This window comes from Mesitornis unicolor, unplaced genomic scaffold, assembly GCF_000695765.1.
Source record: "Mesitornis unicolor isolate BGI_N332 unplaced genomic scaffold, ASM69576v1 scaffold17726, whole genome shotgun sequence".
Lineage (NCBI taxonomy): Eukaryota > Metazoa > Chordata > Aves > Mesitornithiformes > Mesitornithidae > Mesitornis > Mesitornis unicolor.
In genome coordinates, this window is record NW_010189072.1 from 20239 (window position 1) to 43270 (window position 23032).

A 23032-nucleotide genomic window follows, 5' to 3' on the forward strand; every position below is an offset into this window, starting at 1 on the left:
GGAATTGAACTGTACAAGAACAGGGAAATAAATGATTTCCAGTTCGTGGTTAATCTGAGTGGAGTTTTCAGTGACACAGCTTCCTGCCTCCTAATCAAAATAAACATGACTGATCCATTTAGCTAACATTTGCTGGCATTTACAAAGAATTATAGTAAAAGCAAGAATTTTGCTTGTTGGTCTCCATCAGAGTGTGAATTTTTTCTCTTTTAAGAGAGATATATGAATTGCATGGTACCATAAGACTGAATAATGATTTAGAAAAGTTTATAGTTTGACAGCTGGGGTTGGTTCAGAAACCTCTACTGATTCAGAGCTGAATGTAGTTTTGCCTTGGTTTTCACCATATAAAGAATTGATACTGCCTTGTAAAATACATTGTCATGAGTTAGTGTAAAATACTGGCAAGTGAAATGAAAAGTGAAAATTATAGTAACAGTAGAAGTTAAGGTTACCCAAAAGCAATAGAGAGCTTTATTTTTAAACAAAACAGAGCTGCTTAAGCAACAGAATTTGCCAGTGTCTGAATAATGTTCCAATCAATCCTGGGGGTTGAAAATGAAAGTTCCAGTCTTGAGTGGACATTGTTCCATGAAAAATATCATACAGATACAGAAATTAAATCTGATTTTTACTCTGAAGTGTTACTAAACTAAACATAAAACACGTATCAAGTGAGAGCAGGAACGTCACCTTACCTAAGGAAAGTGATGAGACAATACTCACAGGTGTAACTGGCTAGGATCTCAACACAAGAAAGGCAACATAATTCTGAGATCTTCTCTACTTTTTACATTAAGAGGATCTTCAAGATTCTTCAAGAGTCTTTTGCACATCCTTTAATTTTTCCACATTGCAAATTTTGAACCCTTCTGGTTTTTTATGGATGCTGACTAATTTTAGATTTAGAAATAATCTGAGAATGAGGCTTGAAAAATCTTCTACTCTTTTCTTCTCCATTGAATAGCTTCTACTACACATCAGCTCACTCCTGTCTTGGTTGTGGAGTTTTACACTGTTGCACATCACACTGATAAGCCAGTATCTCCCAGTGAAAATCAATTGAGCAATTTCACAGACCTTCAGCATTCCTCCCTTCTTCCAGTCTAAACTCGGCTTCACGTGTATTTGACAAATTAATTATAACTTTTAAGTTTTAACAAAGCCTGGTTAATCCTGCTAAAACAAGAACAGAAACTTTCTACTTTCCTTATTTAAACAACAAAAAAAATCCCATGGATCTCAAAAAACTGTTTTAGCTCAAGTTATACATCCATACTTTTTAGCTAGCATTATTTTCAAGCAAACAAATACATCAAAGTTCAATTGGGACCACTTAAAAGATATGGGGTTTCTTTGCCCTTTTCTCAGAGAAAAATATTAATAAAAACAAACACAAACTTTCTCTTCTAAAATCAAGAATTTCTAGATGACAATCTGTAAACTAGAACAGACTGAAGCAAAAAATTTAATATATACAAGGGATTTCTAGAAATAGGCTGCTTCCACCTTAGAAGTGGGTTTCCTTCATTTGTTGCTGGCATGTTTTGTGTACCTGTTTCAAATGTGAAGGTAATGCAAACATAAGCTGTTATTCATCAGTAGTCCTTTTTACATAAAATCCCCATTATATTGCTCTACATAGTGGACTTAGCTCTGTCATGAATAAAGGAGTAGAAAATAATGAGTAGAACACAAGCAGCACCTTTCATTTATTTCTTTGACTGTCAGCCAGTTATTACTCACATGACAACTAAAATCTGAATAACAATTCACATTTTCAGGAAGCGGTACTTTTCACAGTAGGAAAAAACAAAATTCAAAAGAAATTAGTTATTGCTTAACTGGTAAACTTCCACTGTATATGAATATAAATGTATTTTTCTGTCTCTAACTGAAGTATTCTGTATTCTCTTTAAAGAGAATATGTATTTATTTTAGTTCATTGTCTAGAGTAAAAGAAAAGACACAAATACATGAAAGTGTTTTAAAACTGTAAAATCAGAAAATATTATCTGAATTGCTTCCCTGGATAGAATGTAGTTTAGGTTTTTCAATACTTGTTCATGAAATATTGCAGGTAACAAAACAGACATAAACTGATTTCTCAGCTTTCAAGAGCTAGTGTGGTCTAACTTAATCAGTGTGCATGATCTGATATCAAAATTAGTTTTGGCTATTGAAAGCAGATGAAAGAGTTCATTAGAAATAGAAGTTCAAAAGTTTCATATGCCATTTATCTAAACATACATTTTATTCAGCCTATCTGCCATCCAACATGTATTCCGTTTCCTACTGCTGACAATAAATCACTAAAAGTTAATTGTTCATAAATTGAGGAATTCGTCACAAGTTACTTTTCCACTGGGTAAGATAACCTGTAATAAAGCTTACAAGAGTATGGATATTTAGTTTTAAAGCCAAGTCACGAACTATTGTTTTCTTGAAGTGGCTATTTTAACTCACGTGTTGAAATACATGTAAAAATACAGAACAAGAGATTCTCTTTCTTCCTAAATTAAACCACCTAAATCTGATTCTAATTAGTGATAGTGTAAGTGATCTTTTGAGACCAAGAATTTAAAAGCTTTTAAACTAATATCAGAGGTGTGTAAAGCTTCCTTGCTAGTCTAATCCTCACTGTTAGTCAATAGCCACGGTGTGTTAATATGAGATGCAGAGGTGGAAGCAGTTTTTGAATTGTTTTGTTAGAAAGAAGAGGATGCTGGAATGTGAAAGTCTTTGCTAACATAAAACCTTTACAAGGGCATGCATGTTGGTTGAATGTACATGGGAGAGTGGAGGCAATTCTAGAGTGCAGCCTCCAAGGGCATGCTGACTCCATACCATGAGTGGATTTCACTTTGTAAGAAAATTGGAGTAAATGAAGAAGAAGGGAACGTCCAAGCATTGGAGGAAAGACTGCAAGACTAATCCTGGAGGATGCATGATGTAGTTGTCATCTCCCGTCATTGGGTCATGGCCATCATGAGCTGGAATCAGGGCTCAGCTGAATGAAGGAGCATCCCTTCCTTCAGAGTGCACTTAGCGTTAGAGGTCTCAGTTTCATTTTCAAATGTCAATTAAAAGATTCTTTAATATTCATCATATTTGCATCTATGTCTTCTACCATTTTCAAATGGATATCTACACAGATAAAGAATATACATTCTGAAGTTTAAGAAGCAGCATTAATTCTAATTGTTCTGTAAGCTGTCTGTCTCTGGTTAACAGAAGTTAGTAGAATATAGTAGAATACCTGGAAACACAAACTTGTATTGGAAGTGTTCAATCCCAATAGTATAAAAAGTATAAAAGCATAACTAAAATAATAAACTATTTGAAGAATCTTGTTATGCTCTTAAAAATCTCATTCTATTATCTCTTGAAATTATAGAAATCCCAATTGAGGCCTAGAAAAATAGCCTTTATCTTTCTCAGGTAATTTTAGATTTGATAGTACGAGTGAAAGTTTGCCTGGTTTTTGGTGTTGTATCAGTGATTTGATAAAAAGATAATATTTTCTACTGTTAATCTTGCCACATTACGGAATTGGCAGCTTTGTGAGATTGATTTTGCAATTCTTTGTCAGTGGATGCCCAAGTCTCAACTCTACATATATCAGGGAATGGCTTATTTAATGGTTTTCTCTTTTGGATAAAACTGTGAGGATCTATAGGATCTCCCATAATCTAGGCAAATTAATGAATAGGCCAGAAACACAAGACCTAACCATTAGTTTTGATGTGCTCAGTAGGACAATCTGGTTTCTATTTAAGCAAATAAAATTCACATCGATCTCACAGTAGGATCATGATCAGGTTAATTTATTTAGCTAGTTCTGTCTGAGGAAAGGTTGAGGACTTCAAGATTAGACCATGAGGTTTCAGGCCTACAGCAAATTCCATGGGATGATTCTTTGTTCTCAGGCTGAGGTAAGACTGGAATCTGTTAAAAACTGTAGAAATAATTTAGAAATAAGGGTGGAAGAAAAGCGTAACAATCTGTGCTTCATGGATTTTGGAAGGTCAGGTTTTTTCTGATTCTTTTATGACTTCTTAACCTACTAACTCTTAAGAATGTGAGCTGCATTTTTTTTAAATGGGAATTAACAGTATTTTAATGAATTCCTGCAGTTTGAAAGATTTGACATTAATGATGATGATTCTTCTTGTAAGCAGTTTGTTAATGTAAAGAAACAAATAAACTTAGCATGTAAAAATACATCTGTCACTCATGACCAATACTTCCTCACTACCATGGGCGAGCTGTATCACTGTAGTTAATAAATAGAGAATTTAGCTGTCTGATTTTAAGATATGAAGTCATATGTAAATATCAAAAGACCCTAATATCTTCTGGCTTTTTTACCCCTGAAAAGTCAAAAACATATTTGATACTTAGGCTCTTTTTTCTATTTCTTTCTTTTATGAATATTCCTTTTGAATGCTCAGTTTTTATCTTATGTTTTCTAAAATTAGAAATCACTGTGTTAATCCTTCAGTGCATCTAGCTTTCACCCTTTACCTGCTGTTCCAGTCTATTTTTAGTCAATGTACTATAATATTGCCAAGATTGTGTTTGCTTGATCTCACAAAATGTTTCCAGGAAAACATTATAGAGGAAAAAAACATATGGTTTGCTGTACTACAACTTCAAAGGTCCCAGCCCTACAGTAATATACTTAACAGCAAGGCACAGAGGAGCACTATCTCAGCACAGCTTTTTGACTCTGCAGGATTTAGACTGAATTCTATTTTTATAAGTGCTGAGTATAAGACCAACTTTCCTATCAGAGAATCACCAGTTTTGGATAGTTCTGTTAGAAGGCAGCATTGGAAAAAAATCTTTTTTTAATTCAAAAGCTGTAATTGATAAACAATAAATGTTTTATATAAAACCAGTTAAATTCACATTTTTACAAAATGTTTGTTACTCGGATTATATCTCAGTATGTAAACTTTGTGAATTTGTCTCAGTGATGTAAAAGACTAAGCTAGACATACTGCTTTGCTTTGAAGGAAAGCAGGAAATAACTGTTTCCAAAATTATTCAACAAACAATTACCTCTTCAGGGTGGCACGTGTCATATAACATCTACTCACTCCAATGAGATGCCTGTGCTGGAGTTAATGCTGCCTAGGATGTAATATTAATGTGGGCAGCACCATGAGGATTAAGTCTTACACATGTAAGGTTGCAGTGGACGACTGACAACACTTTGGTGTCCTGGAGGAAGAGACTCAGAATGACAGATTGACAGGACCATGAAGAATGCGACATAAAGATCATTACCAATTAAGATGGAGGTGAAGGAAGAACTGGGGTCAAAAGGGCACCTCCCTCGTCCTCTCTCAAATTTGTGCGATTCCAGTTGAAACAGATGATCCTTGAAAAAAAAAGAAAAAAGAAAAAAAGAAAGAAAAAGCACAGAAAACAGTGTAAACCCTACAGGCAAAGAAAAAGGTCCTTAGAAACAAGCTTTAACTTTATTATACTTTTGTAATGGCTTGACTTCATTAAGCAGAAAACACAATTACGGTTGCTCACTGATGTACTAGTAAAAATTCTCGGATTTTCTACAAATCACCTTTGTGTGTGCACTGCCAGAAAGAATCAGTAAAATACGCATTAAAATTGCATTTCTGTGGGAGTGCAATTCCATTTCTGTGAGAGTAGGGAGTGAAGATTCCTCTATCTTTTCTTCAAATTATCTAAACATTAAATAGATATCTAGCCATGGAATGTGTTTTCCCTCTTTAAACATTTTTTTTTTCTAGTAGTTGATAAATATATCATGCTGTGTTATCTTCTCTTGGTAGCTTTTAGATGTTTATATATATTTTTCATAAAAGTATGTTTAGGAATGAATCTCCAGTTATGGTTTTCAGAGTAGATATGATTTCTGTAGTGGATTTAAGAGAATATCAGTTTAAAATTTATATTGGCAACTTAGTGTAATTTGTCTGTATAAGACTTTAAAGGCTGAGAAAGAATTTACAATTCAAATTTTGATTTGCAATGCTACATTTGTCTCAGCTTTCTCAAAAAAGCCCATTAATGTCTGAATAAAATATAAAGTGAGAGCACAATATTTTTTTAATTTATATATTAAGAAAAACACACATCACAAAACACGAGGATTGGGGAGAATAATGGCAAATAGAGAGAAAGCTATGAAAATATATATAAAAAATATACCACCCAGCCTTCAAGTGTAAGACTAGTAAACATTCGGGTAGTCTAGTAGTTCAAGCTCTGTGTAACAGTTTTACTCAAAAGTCTACTGAAATGCAAACTATATCAGCATATTGGATAAATGCTACCTACCTGTTCAGAAAACAGATCTCAGATTCACATTGCTAATATAGTAAGATAAATGTTTTGTGAGGCATAAAATTACATATGACAGGACCCCAAATCCCCCAGAATTTTGAGGAGGATCTAGCTGCATCTCTCCCTTACAGCAAACATTCTGAAGAGGTCCAAGAGACTTTCTAAAGATAAAAATCAGTTTTTATCAAACATGTCTTCTCAGGTATTTCTTAGAATAACTCAGTATTTGCATAGAAAAAAGCTCAATATATCTAGACTGGACAAAATAATACATTATTGTAGCAAGTTCTTTTTTCTAATCTTGGTTACACTAATGTAATTTTGTAGCATATGCCGCTCTAGAAAGTTTTGCTTTTGACAGATACAGAAACCCAATTATGGTCTTCTCTCTGCAATGCTGTATTTCCCACACTCCTTCAAATCACTCACTTATGAACACCCATCCCACTCTATTACCTACAAATCTCTTTCTTCCCAAGCAAGTGCAATTGCCCCCAAAGCAAAACTAATGTTAGCTTCAGTTAGCTCCACTAATGACAGTTATGCTCTCCTGAAAAAAAAATCAAAAAACTCAAACATAAAAATCCAAGAAGCAAAGAAGCAGAAGAGATACCGACTCCCCATGGGATGGAAAACTGGTAAGATACTAACAATAAAAAGTATTTTTTTAATAAGGACAGAAAGAAAAAGATATAAGGAAAATGGGAAAGTTGTAGATCTGTTAGTTCCCACTCATTGATGAATAATTGAATATTTCTGTGTGTTTCATTTAAAACAGTTACTCTTTAATTTGTCACAAGCTCCTTCCCTTCAAAGTATTATTCATTCCTTAATCCCCAGATCAGGCAAGCTGATGTAACTATCTACCATTCCCACCTGTCTAAATCAAATATGCCATTTTGGTGCGACTATTAATCAGAAAGTAAGATTCCCATTAGTTTGAGAGTTTCTATAGAAATGGGACGTAAGTCAGAATTCAGTTCTGAAAAAATTAGGTATCTGTTTCATGTCTACTCGAAGTGAAAAAAAACCACACCAAAATAAAAATAGCAAGCAAAAACCATATAAAATTTAAGTAACAGTCCTAAAACAAGGCATTTGGAATCTCACCTCTTCAGAAACTCCTTTGTTGGCCTAACCATGACAGGCATGTTAGTGCCTGATGTTAAAGCTGATGCAGCAGAAAATAATCATCCTGGGTAGAGACTGGTGGTGCAGGAATATTATTTTCTGCTGTATCAGCTTCAATTACACATCAGTAGTAACTATTTCCCTCTGCTGTTGGATAAATGTCAAACAATGAAGAAATATTTCTCTATGAGTGGAAAGCTCAGCCCCATTCCATACTTTTAAAACATCCCATACCAGGTATTTTTCTTAACTAAATCCCATAACATTTTGGGTCAAAAGTAGAAAAAAAAAAAAAGGAGTAAGATGAACTCAAGAAGAGAAAGAAAAACCTCCTGGAACCACGCAAAAGACCAGGGAGTCATAATTGTCATGAAAGATGAAGTAAAGGAAATGTTTCTATAAACAATCTGACTGTCTGGTATTATATATTCTTTAATCAGGTGCTGAAAATAAAATAACTCATGGAAAAGTTTCTCTTCTGGGATCTCAGCTAAACGATGAATCAGATCAATACAGCAAAAAACCCAGTTTTTAGAGAGAAAGATGTAGAAGTAAGAGGAGAAACTCAGAGTTAAAAATTGATAGATTTTTCTAGTCTTAATGCTTTCTGTTCACTTCTTCCCACAGTTGAACAAAAATGAACTTGTCTATGAAAGGAAAAAGTAACAACTGTAAAAGAAATCACAGAAAGAAACATACTCAGATAAAGTGATCAGGTATGGTAGAAAAATATTTCAAAACAAATTGAAGAAGTTGCATTGTCCATACTTCATGGTTTACAGTGTATGGCTCATATTTCATCCTATATAGGGAATAAAAACTGGGTTTTTTTTGTGCTGTAGGACAAGACATGATCCCACCAGGTCATCATAAACCACACTTCATAAGCAAGTCTTCTCCTGGTAAAATGCCACTGATACTCAGGCGGGTGAGACTTGGCCAAGTAAACCCATCTCTTTTAATATTTGTGTCATAAATGAGTTTAAACCAGTTAACTATATAACCACAGATTATTAAGAAATACGAATAAAATTATTTCATTATCTGCATTTTTAAAGCTGTAATTTATGAATAAGGGTTGTATCTTAAATATATAATCTACTGCTAACACTAAAGTTAGTAAAAAACTTGTGTTTCTGTGCAACTTGAGGAAGTTTTTAAGTGGATCTCACTAGTTTTGATATAAAGCAAAATGCATATCTCATAAATGTTTGCAGATGCCTGTAACTGTCTGAAAAGTCACTGAAGATGTAAGCAATGACTCCTCCAATAGAGATTTTCCACCTTCAACTTTTAGGACAGCATACCAAATATTCCATGGTTGCAGTAAGTTATTCCGATCAGTGAGGCAAGTAAATGAAGATGAGGTGTTAGATGTGTCAGCTTCCACAGAATGCCAGTTTAAAAGAAATAAGCGTTACACATTAATAATCAGCTTTGAAGGCTAATACCATAATTCTAACTCTTCTTGCTGTTTGGGACATTGGAATCCCTTGAGAAATCCCAGAAAACTGACAGTTTCATCATAGATTATCCAACATAGCAATCCCGCATTGAGATTTGTTTTACGGGTACTTTTCAGACAGTAGGGTAAAAAATTATGCAAAAACACATATGGAGGGCTAGGAGTGGAATTACAAATTTCTACATGTTGTTTGGACAAAGAAATGCGGTTCTGGGTTTGATTTATGATACATATGACTCAGGAAACATAATACACATTCAACTATTTATAAAATAATAATAATGTTGTTTGAAAAGAAATAGAAGATATTTCTAAGGGCATCAAGTATTTTTCCATTAACTTGATATGAACTGAGACAATGAAGAACAATAATAATGAGAAAAGGGTCAATCAGAGCCATTACAATTTAAAGATTGCATTTAACTTTCGCTGCAGAAAATTGCTTTCTCTAATGCTAAGTGCTGCTTTGCTCTGGTTCAAGAGAGCATTTATGCATGTGTTTAATTTAAAACACATACTTACTTCCATTCCTGTTCAGCTAAGTACCTAAGCCTATTCTCAACGTTAATACAATGGCTGTATCTTTTCACCAAACAAAGGACTTAAAAATGTAGATGTTTTAGTTGGCTTTTCCTGCGACATTATTTTTATGAGAAAAAAATAATTTGATTTTCTGTAAGGGGATTTTTTCACTCTAAATTTTAATTATTTTTCAGGTTAAAAAAAAAGTAAAATATGTCATATTGGCATTTTTGAAAAGGAAATTTAAACCATTTTAGAACTTTAAATTATATAATTTACTGTGTGTGCATATGCTCCAACAGTACAGTAAAGGCCTGCTCTCCTGGAGGCCTGTGCCTTTTTGTCATTGGTACATTTTTTGGTTGCTTTGAAGGTTCCTGCTGGGGTTTGTTTTTGGTTTTGGCTTTTTTTTCCTAAGAAGTCCATGTTACTTATATTGCAGGACAGTACTGTAGGGAGAGACTGTGCAGATTTTTGTGAATATAGTTTTTGACACTGGCTATCCTACTCACTATTACTGTAACTAACTGGACGAATGCATTCTTATCAATAATGATATCATAGTTATTCATCCTTTGAGTAAGAATGACATGACATGCAAGAGCTGTTTGTGGCATTTCATTTACTAGGGGTCATATATTTAAGACATTTTAAAAGAGAACTATGGATAAGAAGGTTCATATGCAAAATGCATCGAATGGGGAAGTGTAAAATAGAATGCATTGGTTTCATGAAACTATGAGAAATGTTCTTTCAAAAACCACAGTAAAGACATGTGGTGCTAGTACCATATGATGCACTGTTTTCTTTCCGTTCAAGTAATTTTTAAAGCATCAAAAAAGGGAGTTGAAAGATCAAAGATTTACTTAATTTGATCATAGTATCCTGTTTGAGGAAGAAGGCTGTTGGCAAAGGACAACCCAATGGACTGGCTGGCTGAGCGACCCAGTAAAGTGGGTTTTCAACAAGGGTCATCAGAGATGGAGACTGAAGCCTAGAGTAAGAATGAGAGCTGCAAATGGAGAGGGTATGGGAAGAAAAGGGCTACCCAGGGGATGTTCACATCCTTACTCTGAAGACAGCATGTTCTCAAGCTTTTCTCAAACCTCTACACAAAAGCTGTGAGGTTAATTTTTGCTTATGGGGCTACATCCTCTCACAGAACACTTCCATTCCAGTCCATTGTAATTTTGTCCTTGCTCTTTATGAGAATGAGACTGAGATCCTTGTCCCAAAATAGGGGATATTGTTCTTGGATTCACTGGTTCCATATACTCAATTTTTTTTCCTAATAACTATTTTAAACCAAAGTAACAAAATACTAAAGTAACACATGTTAAAAACTGTAACTTCACAAAGTTAGGTACACAGTCGGACAGATTTGCAGCTTTATCGACAGTCTTTAGCGCTATGAAAATGAATGTAACATATGAAATCTTCAAGACAGTAACAGACTTTATTCTGTAGAAAATCAAATTTAAAAATATTTAATATAGCAAGTGTGCTATTTCTAAAATAAGAAAACATTTGTTGCCTGTATGTGCTTTCCCATTTATTCATATAACTTTTAGGTCTGGTTTAATCTTAACATTGCACCTTTAAAGTCTGGTATTTTGCACATCCATATGTACCCATTCGCATTCACACAGCCTAACATGAGGAACCAAATAACTCATTTCAAAATGAATCAAATATAAGATTTACAGAGCATTTCACTGGCGTAACTGTTGTTTTCATTTTTGTTTTTTTTTCCTCTCATATGACAAATTGAATACTGAGTGAATCCAGAGAAATTTTGTGACCACGATAGAAAGTAAAGGGCAGTGCACAGAATAAACCTCATCCTGATTTCTATTCTCTTTTCCAATATAATGTTTTCAGTATAAATTCACATGACTCTTTTCTTTAAATATTCATTTGTTTTGTACATTGTCAAAATATTTTTTCACTTCTTTACTTCTTTCTTGTATACTCACTTATCGTTACTTTTTTATTTTGACATAAAAAGACATACTGAATACACTATACAGAGACTTCTTTTAGGAAGGATGAACCTTGACTTCCCCATTAAAAAACAATATGAAAAGTCACAGAACATGTCTGTAAATCAGCAGAAAATATAATTTAAATATAAGTCTCAAAAATGAACTCTCAACTCCATGACCTCTCCTAATCTGTACACTAGTCTCATCAAGAAAGCACGTGGTAAAAGAGTTATACAGTAAAATACTTTGTCTTTGCGTAACAGAAAATAGCATACTGGGTCAGGCCTGAAAAAAGGTCTGTTATCATATAACCTTTTGTATTTAAGCAGGCTAAATTTTTGGAATAGGAAAAATATCTTAGCAGTATCTGATAAGTATAGTCTCAAATATTAGGTGGATGTCTGACTGGTATAAATCCAACTAACTCATTCAAGAAATTAAAAATTTAAAACCAAGAAAAAAATAATCAATATCATGGAGTTTATATACAGTAATCTGTTCTCCAAAACCTTATATTAAAAAGCTTGTATTGAAACCTACTGGCCTATTCAAGTCAACGTAACACAGGCATGCAGATATATTGGGTAACACAAGGATGCTTCAACAGTGAAAGAACCTTTCACTTCTTTATGCAATATCTTCTTTAAAATACAAACACTAATTTTCAACGGGATCTAAGCACTGGCAAAAAAATTGCTCTGCTTGTTTTCTGCTTATTATTAACTTTTAAAATTACACCCTACACATTCACTAAACTTTAATTCCCAAGCCAAATGGGGATACAGTATTAGGAATAGAGTCCTCAAAACTGGCTGAAATAGTCAGGTCTCTGCTATTTGACATAATTAAGATTATTTGAAGGTAGTAATTCTTCTAAGGATCTGTTTTCAATCCTCTTTACTATCCAGTGACGTACTGAGAAGATCAATCGTCCTATGGGATGAGAGTGCATAAAATATTACAGACATTAAATCCTCCCTAAAAATTCAGATGTACTTTTCAAGTCTATGCATTTTATTCCATAGTTAAATGATTAAGACACATTGGGCTCCAATCTGAAAACATGTTTAAAATCTGGAGCTATGTCAGACTGCTGTCTGAGTTTGCTGAAGGATTAGCAATTTGTGACTTGTGTCAAAATATCCAGCCTAAAGTGACAGAAATAATATATTTCCCTGATTTAATGTGTCTGAAATACTCTGGCAATAGGGGGAAAGAAAAAAAAAGCAACCAGTCTGCATTTAGAAATGACAGGCATTTATCCTTAGCAGTTCAGAATGTTTAAGCAGAAGTGACTAAAATGGTCACAATTTTAGGAGATATACCTTTGCAAGACCTTAAATTGGACTTCTTGGTGTCCTATGGCATAGAATAAATTATGATTATATTGCACTAGTGTGATGGTATATATGAAAGGTCCAGGGACGACATAAGGGATCTCTAGAATAAAAATGTTTGAGTAGGTGTATATGGACATATATTCTTATGACGAGGTGAAAGAGGAGCTAAAGATAGTACAAAATTGCTACACGGAAGTGACAAGATTTCAGTGGGTGTGGCAGATGCACCCACCCTACTAAAGACCTGAGACAGACCCAGCAAAAGACAGTGCTAAAGTTTCTGGCCCTGGTGGCACCAGGCCTGCCTCCCCCTCACAGCTCATGTCTGGGCAACACAGTGGGGGTCAAAGGCGGGAAAGTTGGGGTCCTCAGCCAGTAGGGGGTGACACGACCATGTATTGACCACAGATCAGATTCGACCAGGGTATAAATGGGGCCCCGCCGGAGGACTCATTGGAGTCGGTCCTCCTCGGAGCAGTGGGTCTGCAGTTGAGGACTCTCCCCTTGAGTTGGGACGCCACTTAAGGAAACTTCTCGAGATTGAGAGCCCACCCTTTTTGGTGAGTGAGTGAGTGAACATTTTGGATCGTTTGGCCTAAAACTTAAGAATTCTTAACTCAGCCGTGTCTGGTAATATTCCCAACCAGCATATCGAACCTGTATTTGTTAAATGTCAGTGGGATGTTGTTTTGGTGAATGAAGTTTTGTCTGCTTCATTTCAATTGCAGATTAAAGCTTGTTTGAGTTCATTATCTGTGTGTGTATAGCCATTTTGGTGCAATTCCGTGACAGTGGGGAAGGGCACAGTCTTTACACAGAGCCTTGCTAGCCAAGTCTTTCCTTTTTCCTTGATTTTGACAGGTTAAACTTGAGATTGTGAGGGTCGCATCAGAGGATATAAAAGTCTTCTCATCTAATGACTGTTATCATAATGACTGTGGACAAAGGTTGTGAAATAAAATAAAAGGAAGGATACAGCTCTTTGAGCTTACAGTCAAGATTTTGATGAAGGATGAAGCAACAGATGCCTTGGGGTTGAAGAGAACAACAGCTACATTCAACTGAGAATTGGTTTCAGAAGGAAAGCAGAGAACCTAGAGAAGTTCTCTCTGTCTCTGTAGTGTGGAGCCTCAGGCAGCCGATAGTCCTTTTGCAGAGGTTCAACATGGCATGCCAAAGTGGGCCATTCTGAAAGCAAGGGCACAGGAGTGGATCCACTTCTTTTTCATGAGACATACGAACTGCAAGTAGTTCTTTTCAGTTCACTTTTTAATCTGGAATAATTTTCCTGGATAGTTCTCAGTCAAATAAGAATAATTATCAGTCATAAATTATGGAAGAATTACAGATTATTAAGGGTGCAGATTATAAACCTGTAAAAATATTAACTAAACAATGTCATTGTTCAGCTTTTACTGGTTTTAATTATGATATTTTATTGAGCAGTACCTCCACTCCTCAAACAATGCCATAGACTTTACCAGTTCCTCTCAGTTAGAAAAATACTTTCTCTCCTAAATAGAAGTGGCAGAATCTTAAAATCACTACAATGAGAGCTGTAATATTTTACCTGCCCCCATCAAATTACCACACAGGTGGAGTATTTCTTTCTTATTGGGATAATAGTATTATTCCTCTGAATGGAATAATTCTCTCCTGACCATCTGTCTTCAATCTCACAAAGGGCAGGTTTAATACAATGGAAAATTCATTTTGTATGGCTGATCAATTCATGTTCTCTACTAATCTGCCAAATAGAACTCAAACTTCAAGTTTGGCCATATTTAGAGAGTATTCAAAAGTAATGAATGTCATTCACCCCATTTCATGGATGGAGAGCCCTGTCAAACAAACCCGTTGTTTGTTACAAAGTATAGGCCTGACTGATAAGAACAGCTGTGCTGATACAGAATACTTGGATTTCTCCAGGGCATTTGATTTAGTACATAGCTATTTGATGAAATAATGTGCATTGTAGAGTTATTATGAAATATGAACTGCTGATGTATATCAAAGTATAGTTATTATTAGGTATGCATTGATGAATCATCCTTTACTGAAGTTTTCCCTAAGTTTTGCTTTTGATAGAAAGGCAATTTTTTTAATTTAGCAGTGCTTCAGAAAATCATATGATTTCTTTCCTAGTAAAATTTGCAAAAGTACCTGGTGAGGTATAAATAATAAAGAGAAAAGTTTAATGAGAGCTTTAGACATATTCAGGTTATAGAATGCTTTCAATATAACATTAAAGGTCAGAAGCTAGCAAAGTAGATTTTAATATAACCATATCCAAAATGGTCCATGCTGGAATAGGGAACACAGTTTATAACGGAAGCACATCAGAATGCCCTAGAAGGAGGAGGTTCAGATCCTACTTCAGTCAGACATGCATTAGACCAAGGTGCTTCATTTAGGATCTTGGAAATCCCAGGTGTCTTGTTACAGCTGCTAGTGACAGGCATCTCTAGAAATACCATCATTGACCTTGTCACATGAGACTGCTAATCAGATGCCTCAACTAAGTGTGCAAACCGGGATAACTTTGCGTTCCAGAGAAGAACTTTGGATCAAACAACAATGCTAAAAAGAGATTTCTCATTGTAAAGCTGTGCCAAGAACTCAGCACTTAAGTCTATGAAAAGAGGAATCTCAAACAGAGGTAGGGAAGTGACCTTGCCTGTACACACACCATTGAATAGCATGTCTTGTTCTAGTGTCTGCACTTCCAGAACATGTGAAAATACTGCAGAGTTCACAGGAAGGACACAAATATGACTGAGGAATCCTGATAGGAGGTTTAAGGAGCTATATTTATTCAGCTTATCAAAAAAAGTGAAGAGGTGGTTTGCTCTTTGCACATAGGTACTTATATGTGGAAAAGATAGTGGAAGACTTTTCAACTACTATCAGAGGCATATCAAGGTTAAATGACAGGAAGTTGAAGTTAGATAAATTTAACCTCGAGTAAGTGGCTATTTCCTAATATTTAAAGTAGATAAATATTAGGACAGCTTAACAGAGAAATAATGGAGTTACCATTATCTAGATTCTTTAAAATGACAATACATATTTTACTGAATATGTTTTAATTGTGTATCTGGGAGAAATTATCCATGTAGTATGTGAATGACCACATAAAATGTTCAGATAGTCCCTCCTGACCTTTGTTTCTGTTTATGCAGTACCTATTATCCATTTCCTAGCCAAGCATGAGAACAGAATTGCCCCTTTTTCATTATCCTTACTGAGGTTCACATATACAGCTGTTCATTAAGGTAACTGTTATACCAAATCTCATGAACTTTAAATCTTCATATAACCATACGCATTGGTTCAGAAGGAATTTTTTTTTTTAAGGATTGGAAATTAGCCAGTTTTGGAGGTTGGGTTGTAATTCGAGTTGGTCCAGAAAATCTTTTTTCATGTGTTCCTTGGCTAGTACTTTCTCATTTTTTTAGGACTATATAGATAAGCCATGGATTCAGCAAGAAATACTTCTTCAGGGTCTATTTGGGTCTTCAGCTTTTCCTTTTTGCAACACAGCACCTTTTTTGTATGCTGTGGGCATAGAAGAAGTGCTACCTAATTAGTTTTCTGCCTGTTATTAGCTTAGGTAGCATTTTAATCTCTCTTGAAAGGTATGCATATTTAACTTCCACAACCTGAAATACTGTAATTCTACTGAATTATTCTAAAATTCTAACTGAATTTAAGGCTTTTGGATGTTTTGGTGCAATTTGAGACCCTGTGATGTGGGTATTCAGACGAGATGATGTAATTAAACCCTCTGGTAAAAAATTCTGTGACACTGTGTTGCTTATTTGGCGGCACTTCATATATATGAACACTTGATACTGGTTTAAACACCACCTAACTTAATGACTAGTTTCACATGAATTAATAATACAAAGGACTGCAATAAATAAGCAATTTGTAGTATTTTGGATTAAAGATTCAATTCCATAAATAAATAGAAAAACGTGATAAAATTTAGTGGGTGGTGTTCTAACTGGTGGCTTTTTATCCATGCCTCGGGACATCGTGTCTCTGAGCAAGTATTTTCAGGGCCAGTGTCTGTCACACATTCTGTCTAATGAAGAACTGGCCAACACCCACTTCTGTTTGGTCAGTGAAACCAGATGTTCCACCTCCTTAATCCTCTACAAACTCAGAACAGAGATGAGGTAATAGGAAAAAGCATGGAGAGGGAATAACCGGGCAGATCATTGTTTTGATTATAAAAATACATCAGAAAGAACATTCTAAAATAATGGGTATAAATATGTGTAGAATTTTCTTCCTTAACAAAGTTGAAAGAATGATGACATTACCAAATGCTGGTCAAGAACACAAAAAATACGTCATGTAAAAATTAAACTAAGACAAGACTTGAACATACTTTCTTAACTTCCATGTCAATTAATTTTAATTTGTTAATGTAAGAGCTGAGGAGCTCATGTTGCCTACATTTGTTTGGGGTAGTTTATATTTTTGAAAGCTTGTTGTACAGTGGAACCTTATCCTGTTTTTGCTTTGAATCATGGAATATGTAGAATATGCCCTTCCCCACATCCAATGATATTAAGGACAACATAGATTAGAAAGAAGAAATTCCAACTTAATTGAACTGTCCTCCAAGCAAGCAAATACACCTGTTGCTTCACTGAAGGCAACTCCTTTCTAACAGGCCTTAAAGACTTAGAATTTACAGCTGTTTTTCTCTGATAAGCAGAATCTCATCTGGCTCATTGAAGAGAAAACAGCAAATAAGGAATACATCAGATTAAGAAAACCTAAGGGACACTCGCAGAAACCACCAGTGCATTTTGTGGAAAGGGTGACTTCTTCCATCAGCCTTTTGAGGTGGAGAAATACAGCTGTAGGCAGTTTACTGAGTTAGATGAGGCATCGAAAATGGTGCTCTGCCAGCTCAACGTACATATTAAAAATTTACAGTATGTTCTGGAAGAAAAACTTTTCATGCACTGCTCTTTCCCATAAATTTCTTTCTCTCAGCAGGTTTTGTCCTGCAGAGATGCCTTCCTCTCCAAGAACCAGCTCTATCTTTTCATCATATAGTTTGCAAAACTTAGAATATTGCTTCTGCACATTGTTTTCTTTTGGAATTTCTACTCATTTTGCAGGTCCTGTGGAGGCAGAATAATGTCTTTAGCTGTATTTGGTGGAAGTCTCATCTGGACTTGTTCAAGGTGCTTTGTGAGTTAGTTAATAAAGAAGTTTGGATCATTATAAGGCCTCTGGAGCACTCGAAATGCATGTTGCTCTGATGAATGAAGGAATAAATCATTAAGATAAAATGATTTCCTGACTGCAGGTAGCTCATCTGATTTATATAAGGTTCATCATAATTCACCTGGGGTATTTTGAACTATATAAAACAGTAGTAGAGTACTATTTTACTAGCAGCTAGATGTGGAAGGCTCTTCCTTCAGTACTCATCTTCTACTACCAAAACTGAGAAGTTGATATAAATGCAAAAGGAAGTGACAGGATCCAGAAGCTTCTCCCTGCTCCTGCTTGTTGGCATCAAAGGCAACAGCACTAACAGATGTTTATTTGGTGAGAGTGAAAGCAGACTAAATTTTTTTATTCTGCACTTTTTTTCATCTTCTATGTTTGGTTTGAAAACTTGTCTTGAACTTTTTTCTCACAGAGCACATGGGAAGGATACATATTCAATTCATCATAGGAAATTGAGGTTGGAGGGTCTCTGACTTCTGCTTTCTTTAGAAAAATATGTTGATTTTAATGAAATTAATTCTCCTCCATGTCTAGATGATAGACAAATAGAAAATGGAGGAGCCCAACCTTTTCTCTCCTGCATGGATTTCTGACATTTGGAAGCATTTCATGAAGCAAGTGATAATGAACTCAATTACTGGCTGGCAATTAACTTGCTTATGTTATTTTGAACAAGATTTTGTAATATGTTCTTTTGCAAACACCAATAGTTAATCTGTCTGCAAAGTCAGCACTCATATTTTTCCCAATTTGTAATTTATAAATGGCAGAAAAACATTGGGTAATTTGTTGAAATGTTTAAATTTTGTAAAACAACATTCATCAGAGTCAAAGTAATTAGAAAAAGATAAAAAGCTGCATGTTACTGCTAGTGACTATACTTGCACAATTTTAGAAAGGTAACATCTGACAACAGCTTTACTAAAGTGAACAGCCTGGAATTCCAAAGCAGTATCAATTAAACCGATATTACAATAGAATGACTGCATTAAGCTATTATATATTTAATCATTCAAATGAATATACAGTGTATCCTAGAATTTAGGATACAAAATTAGGTATTAGGTAGGTTAGGGTTCCTATTTTTGGAGACAAAAATCTCCTTCTGGCTGTTCTTGGCAAGAGCTTAGTGTTCTGTAAGACACAGCTTAACCTGGTTTTGATAAAAAAGTATGCATTTGTAGTTGCATAAGAATGTAAATCTTTATACAGGAAGCAAAATGCTCTTTTTCATAAGCTGGATTGCACCTCTCAAAACCATACTAGATCAGGATGCCATATAATATGATTATGATCATAGCTTTGAGATATTCACCCTGTTCAAAGGAAAAATGATAATGCTTTGTTTTCTTACCAAATGACTATTCAGAAATGGATGACTTCATGTAAACTTTTGCTGCAAGCCAACAAAATAAATTTTCCTGCAACGTGGGACTAGTGAGCACCAAGAACAAGAGCCACAACTGGATATTTTGTTACACCAGATTGTTTCTCCTTAGCCTGCTCAGTAAATTGCAAGAGATAAAGTTGTAGAAAATATAGTACTACTGTTCTACCATGTTCTTAAACAACTATATCTCTAATTTTCACTTATATAGAATTTTTAATGTAAGAGCCCTGCAGTTTTTACTGAGAGGGTCACATCTTCCCTTCACCATTAGCTCAGGAAGCACTACTGAAACTTCTTGTTAAGGTCCCTGACCACAGATTATTTCCTTTATGTTGATACTGCTGATTCATAGTTCCATATGGAAGAGTGAATCTAGCTTCATATGCTCTATTAGCTGCTTATCTAGATACTTAGAAATCTGCTATAAGTACTCCTTTTTACCTCCCACCATTTAGTCCTCAGCATGTCTGCAGTGTGTCATTTTTCAAATTTACATAAGCCCCAAATATACCCTGTGTTACTTCAAGAAATTCTGTTCAGAAGCAACTTAGTTTGCAGGTCAAAGATAGATATTACTTGCATTGAAGTTCAAAATAGTTAATCAAATTGTCAACTATATATAAAACTGTTCCTTTCAGCCAGCTGTATATTATAAACTGCATTTAACTACATATAACTTCAAATTACAAACCAGTATTTACCCTTAAAACAAAAAGTCTGAGTATTACTGTTTATTTAAGAAAAATATTTTGGTTTCTCTTTAGAAATAAAATAGTATCATTATATTTTTAAGACTCATTTTTCTGTTGCTCTCCATTCCATGACAGTCAGACTGTGAGAAAGAGGCAAGGGAGCTGACGTGGAAGAAATGGAGGAACAGGAATTGGAAGGCATTGGATTGGGATACTCTGACCAAACAGAGGAATCAGCAAACAGAGACTAAACCACAATTTTCTGAGGAAGGATCTTGTCCCTTCACTTCTTGCAGCTACGTGATGTCCTTATCAGTCAAAGGAAGCAAGATTACAATTTGCCCACTCGATCACATGCCATATGTTATTTTTAAACTACTATACACATGGCACCTGTCTATTTTAATCCTAATGGTCAGCTTTTCTGATAATGGAAACTAACATAGCTTCTGATTAGTGTAGCAAATATATTTCCTTTTGGTCTACACAAATAGAAAAATTGTGATTTTCCCATGACTTCTGTGTGGGTAAAATTTTAGAACTTCAGTTTGACAAGGGAGAATAATAAACAAAAAGAAGGGAAGGAAGGACAGTGACACATAAGGGGAGGATCATGGGCCACACATACTTATATACACATCTTGTTTCTCATTTTTTGTTTGTTTGGTTTCTATTTTTATTAGCCTATTGCTTATGCTTTCTTAAATAGCATTCCTAAATATACAGACATTGCTTCCTTTAAACTGTATCAGGAAGCCTGACAGAAGGCTCCTGAGAGGAGGAAAGAAGACATACAAAGTTAGCTTATTGTAAAATTGCATGTTATTTAGTTCCTTCCTCTATTTCAGAAGACAATGTGTTTCTTGTGACTTTATCTAATTTGAAGCTTTACTTTTTCTCATGGTCATCAGTAAGGTTTGGTCTTCATGGTACACTCCGTATTATTTTGTAAATGGTATTCAAAAAATTGCATATGCCTCTAGTGGGGACTCAAGTGATTGCATTCACCTTGAAAATTTACTCCTGGCTGTAGAGGGAAGAAAAAAACTTTCTTGGATGGTGCTTCTATTATCAGGTCCATTACAAGTGTTCAACTTTACCAGGAGACATCACTAAATCTCAACCAACTAAGCAAGACCATTGTCCAGAGTCTCTTCCTGATCATCTCCATCTATTAAGTGCCACCTCACAAAATGTGTGACCTAGAATACATGGTCAGATTGCTACAGTGGTCATCGCGTGCCTCTCTAGCAGCCTAGTGAAACCCTCCTCACTACAGGGTAGCTCAGGGCATTGAGATAAACAGTGGGACCCTTTGCCAGGTGTTTTACCTTATAACTGAATAAAGAGTTTATTTAACATTACTAATATGAAAAGGGATAAGTTTGTCTAATTTTCACTAAGTCTGAACTTCCAAGGTCCAGACCTAGCAATGTAATTTACAACTTCTCCACAATTTCAATTTGGTAACAGTTGTTGAAATTCAGCCCTTCGAGAAGGTTTTTTTATGTCAGGAATTTCAAAATATATTCATAAACTTCATAAGTTTTTTAGACTGGTAATGAGGGTGCAATGAAACAAAGATGTAAGGAAGCAGAATGGAAGCAGGATCAACCAGTCAACGTTGTGGCCTCCATATAACAGCACATAAGTTACATATAATTGAGGTTAAGTTGAATGCCTAAGGAGGCTTATACACTAATTTAAAATGAGAGAATTGTAGTTTTGCTGATTCTTTAATCTTGATCTAATATAATTGAGACAGCAAGGATCCAGATTTCTGAAAAATCCAGGCATTTCTATTTTTGCATAAGAAATATGTTGACTATTGATTATATGCTGTACTTACTGATCTTCTGCAGCACTATTTCACTCAGCTACAAGTGTCATTAAGGAGCTAACACACACTTGCTGCATATGATTAACACTAAGAAGCTGAATTTAACAAAGAATTATGAAGGTATTCCATCTCCCATCAAACCAATATATATTTTGTTTTAGGTGGTATATTATTTCATTTAAAAAAACAGATTTAGCTAAAAACTTCAAAATATTTAATATTTTTGTAAAAATTGCTATATCAGCTTATCCGGTAATAAAATTCCAAGATGAAAATAACTGAGTGCTTTACATAATTCTCCATAATATAATTTCAATCATTAGCGAGTTCTTCTAGGCCCAAACAGAATTTCAGACCAGCATTACATTTCATCAAGGAAAGTATCTCTTGTACAGTTTGCATGAACTCTGAGTACTTGAATTTAAATACTTAGTTTTAACCACAGAGGCTTTACTGGAATGTAGACCAACAGTGTCACTACTGTAAAAAAAATCTCTTACCTCTGATGGATGTCCAGCTCTAATAAAAGTACAGAGTGGATCAAAAGCTCCTGTTCCACAAGCCAGAAGGTGCGTTCTGTTGTATCGGTGAAGGACACGGATGTAATTTGCACATTCATCCTAGTTTACATTAAAAAGAAATATAGGAAAATCTTATCAATTTTTAAAAATTGTTATGTTTGTTGTTCTTGTCGGTTGTTTTGGTTGTGTTGTTGTTTTCTTTTTTTTTAATATCTCAGTTGCCCTTAGGTGATACTCTGCATGTTGAAACTTTCTGTTCTGTTAAATACAACATCTTAGTCCTCCCACTTCATACTAGTACCTCAGTGTCACCAAATTCATGGATGGACACTTTTGACATGAAAAAACACAAGTTTAGAGCACTGGTTTATCACAATTTATTTTAGGTGCTTAACCAGTTATGAGTTACTAAGTTATAAAACACAGTTTTGTTTTTCTTTACTCTCAGAGATATTCTGCAAATCTAAATATTTATTGTACTAAGTATTATTAGATGCACTAGACATGAGACTTAGAGCACAAGATGAGAGAGAAGCCATTTGTTGACT

At 34.9% G+C, this 23032-nt stretch overlaps 1 protein-coding gene across 1 annotated transcript in view; it reads right to left on the reverse strand.

The window, feature by feature from the left end:
* SEMA3E (sema domain, immunoglobulin domain (Ig), short basic domain, secreted, (semaphorin) 3E) overlaps positions 1-23032 on the reverse strand; it is a gene marked incomplete at its 5' end in the record, with an annotated part of 44410 nt that overhangs the window by 16942 nt on the left and 4436 nt on the right. The window contains 2 exons of the mRNA XM_010185953.1: positions 5296-5389; positions 22464-22583. Of these exons, the coding sequence (XP_010184255.1) occupies positions 5296-5389; positions 22464-22583 (214 nt within the window). The remainder of the gene's footprint in view (positions 1-5295; positions 5390-22463; positions 22584-23032) is intronic.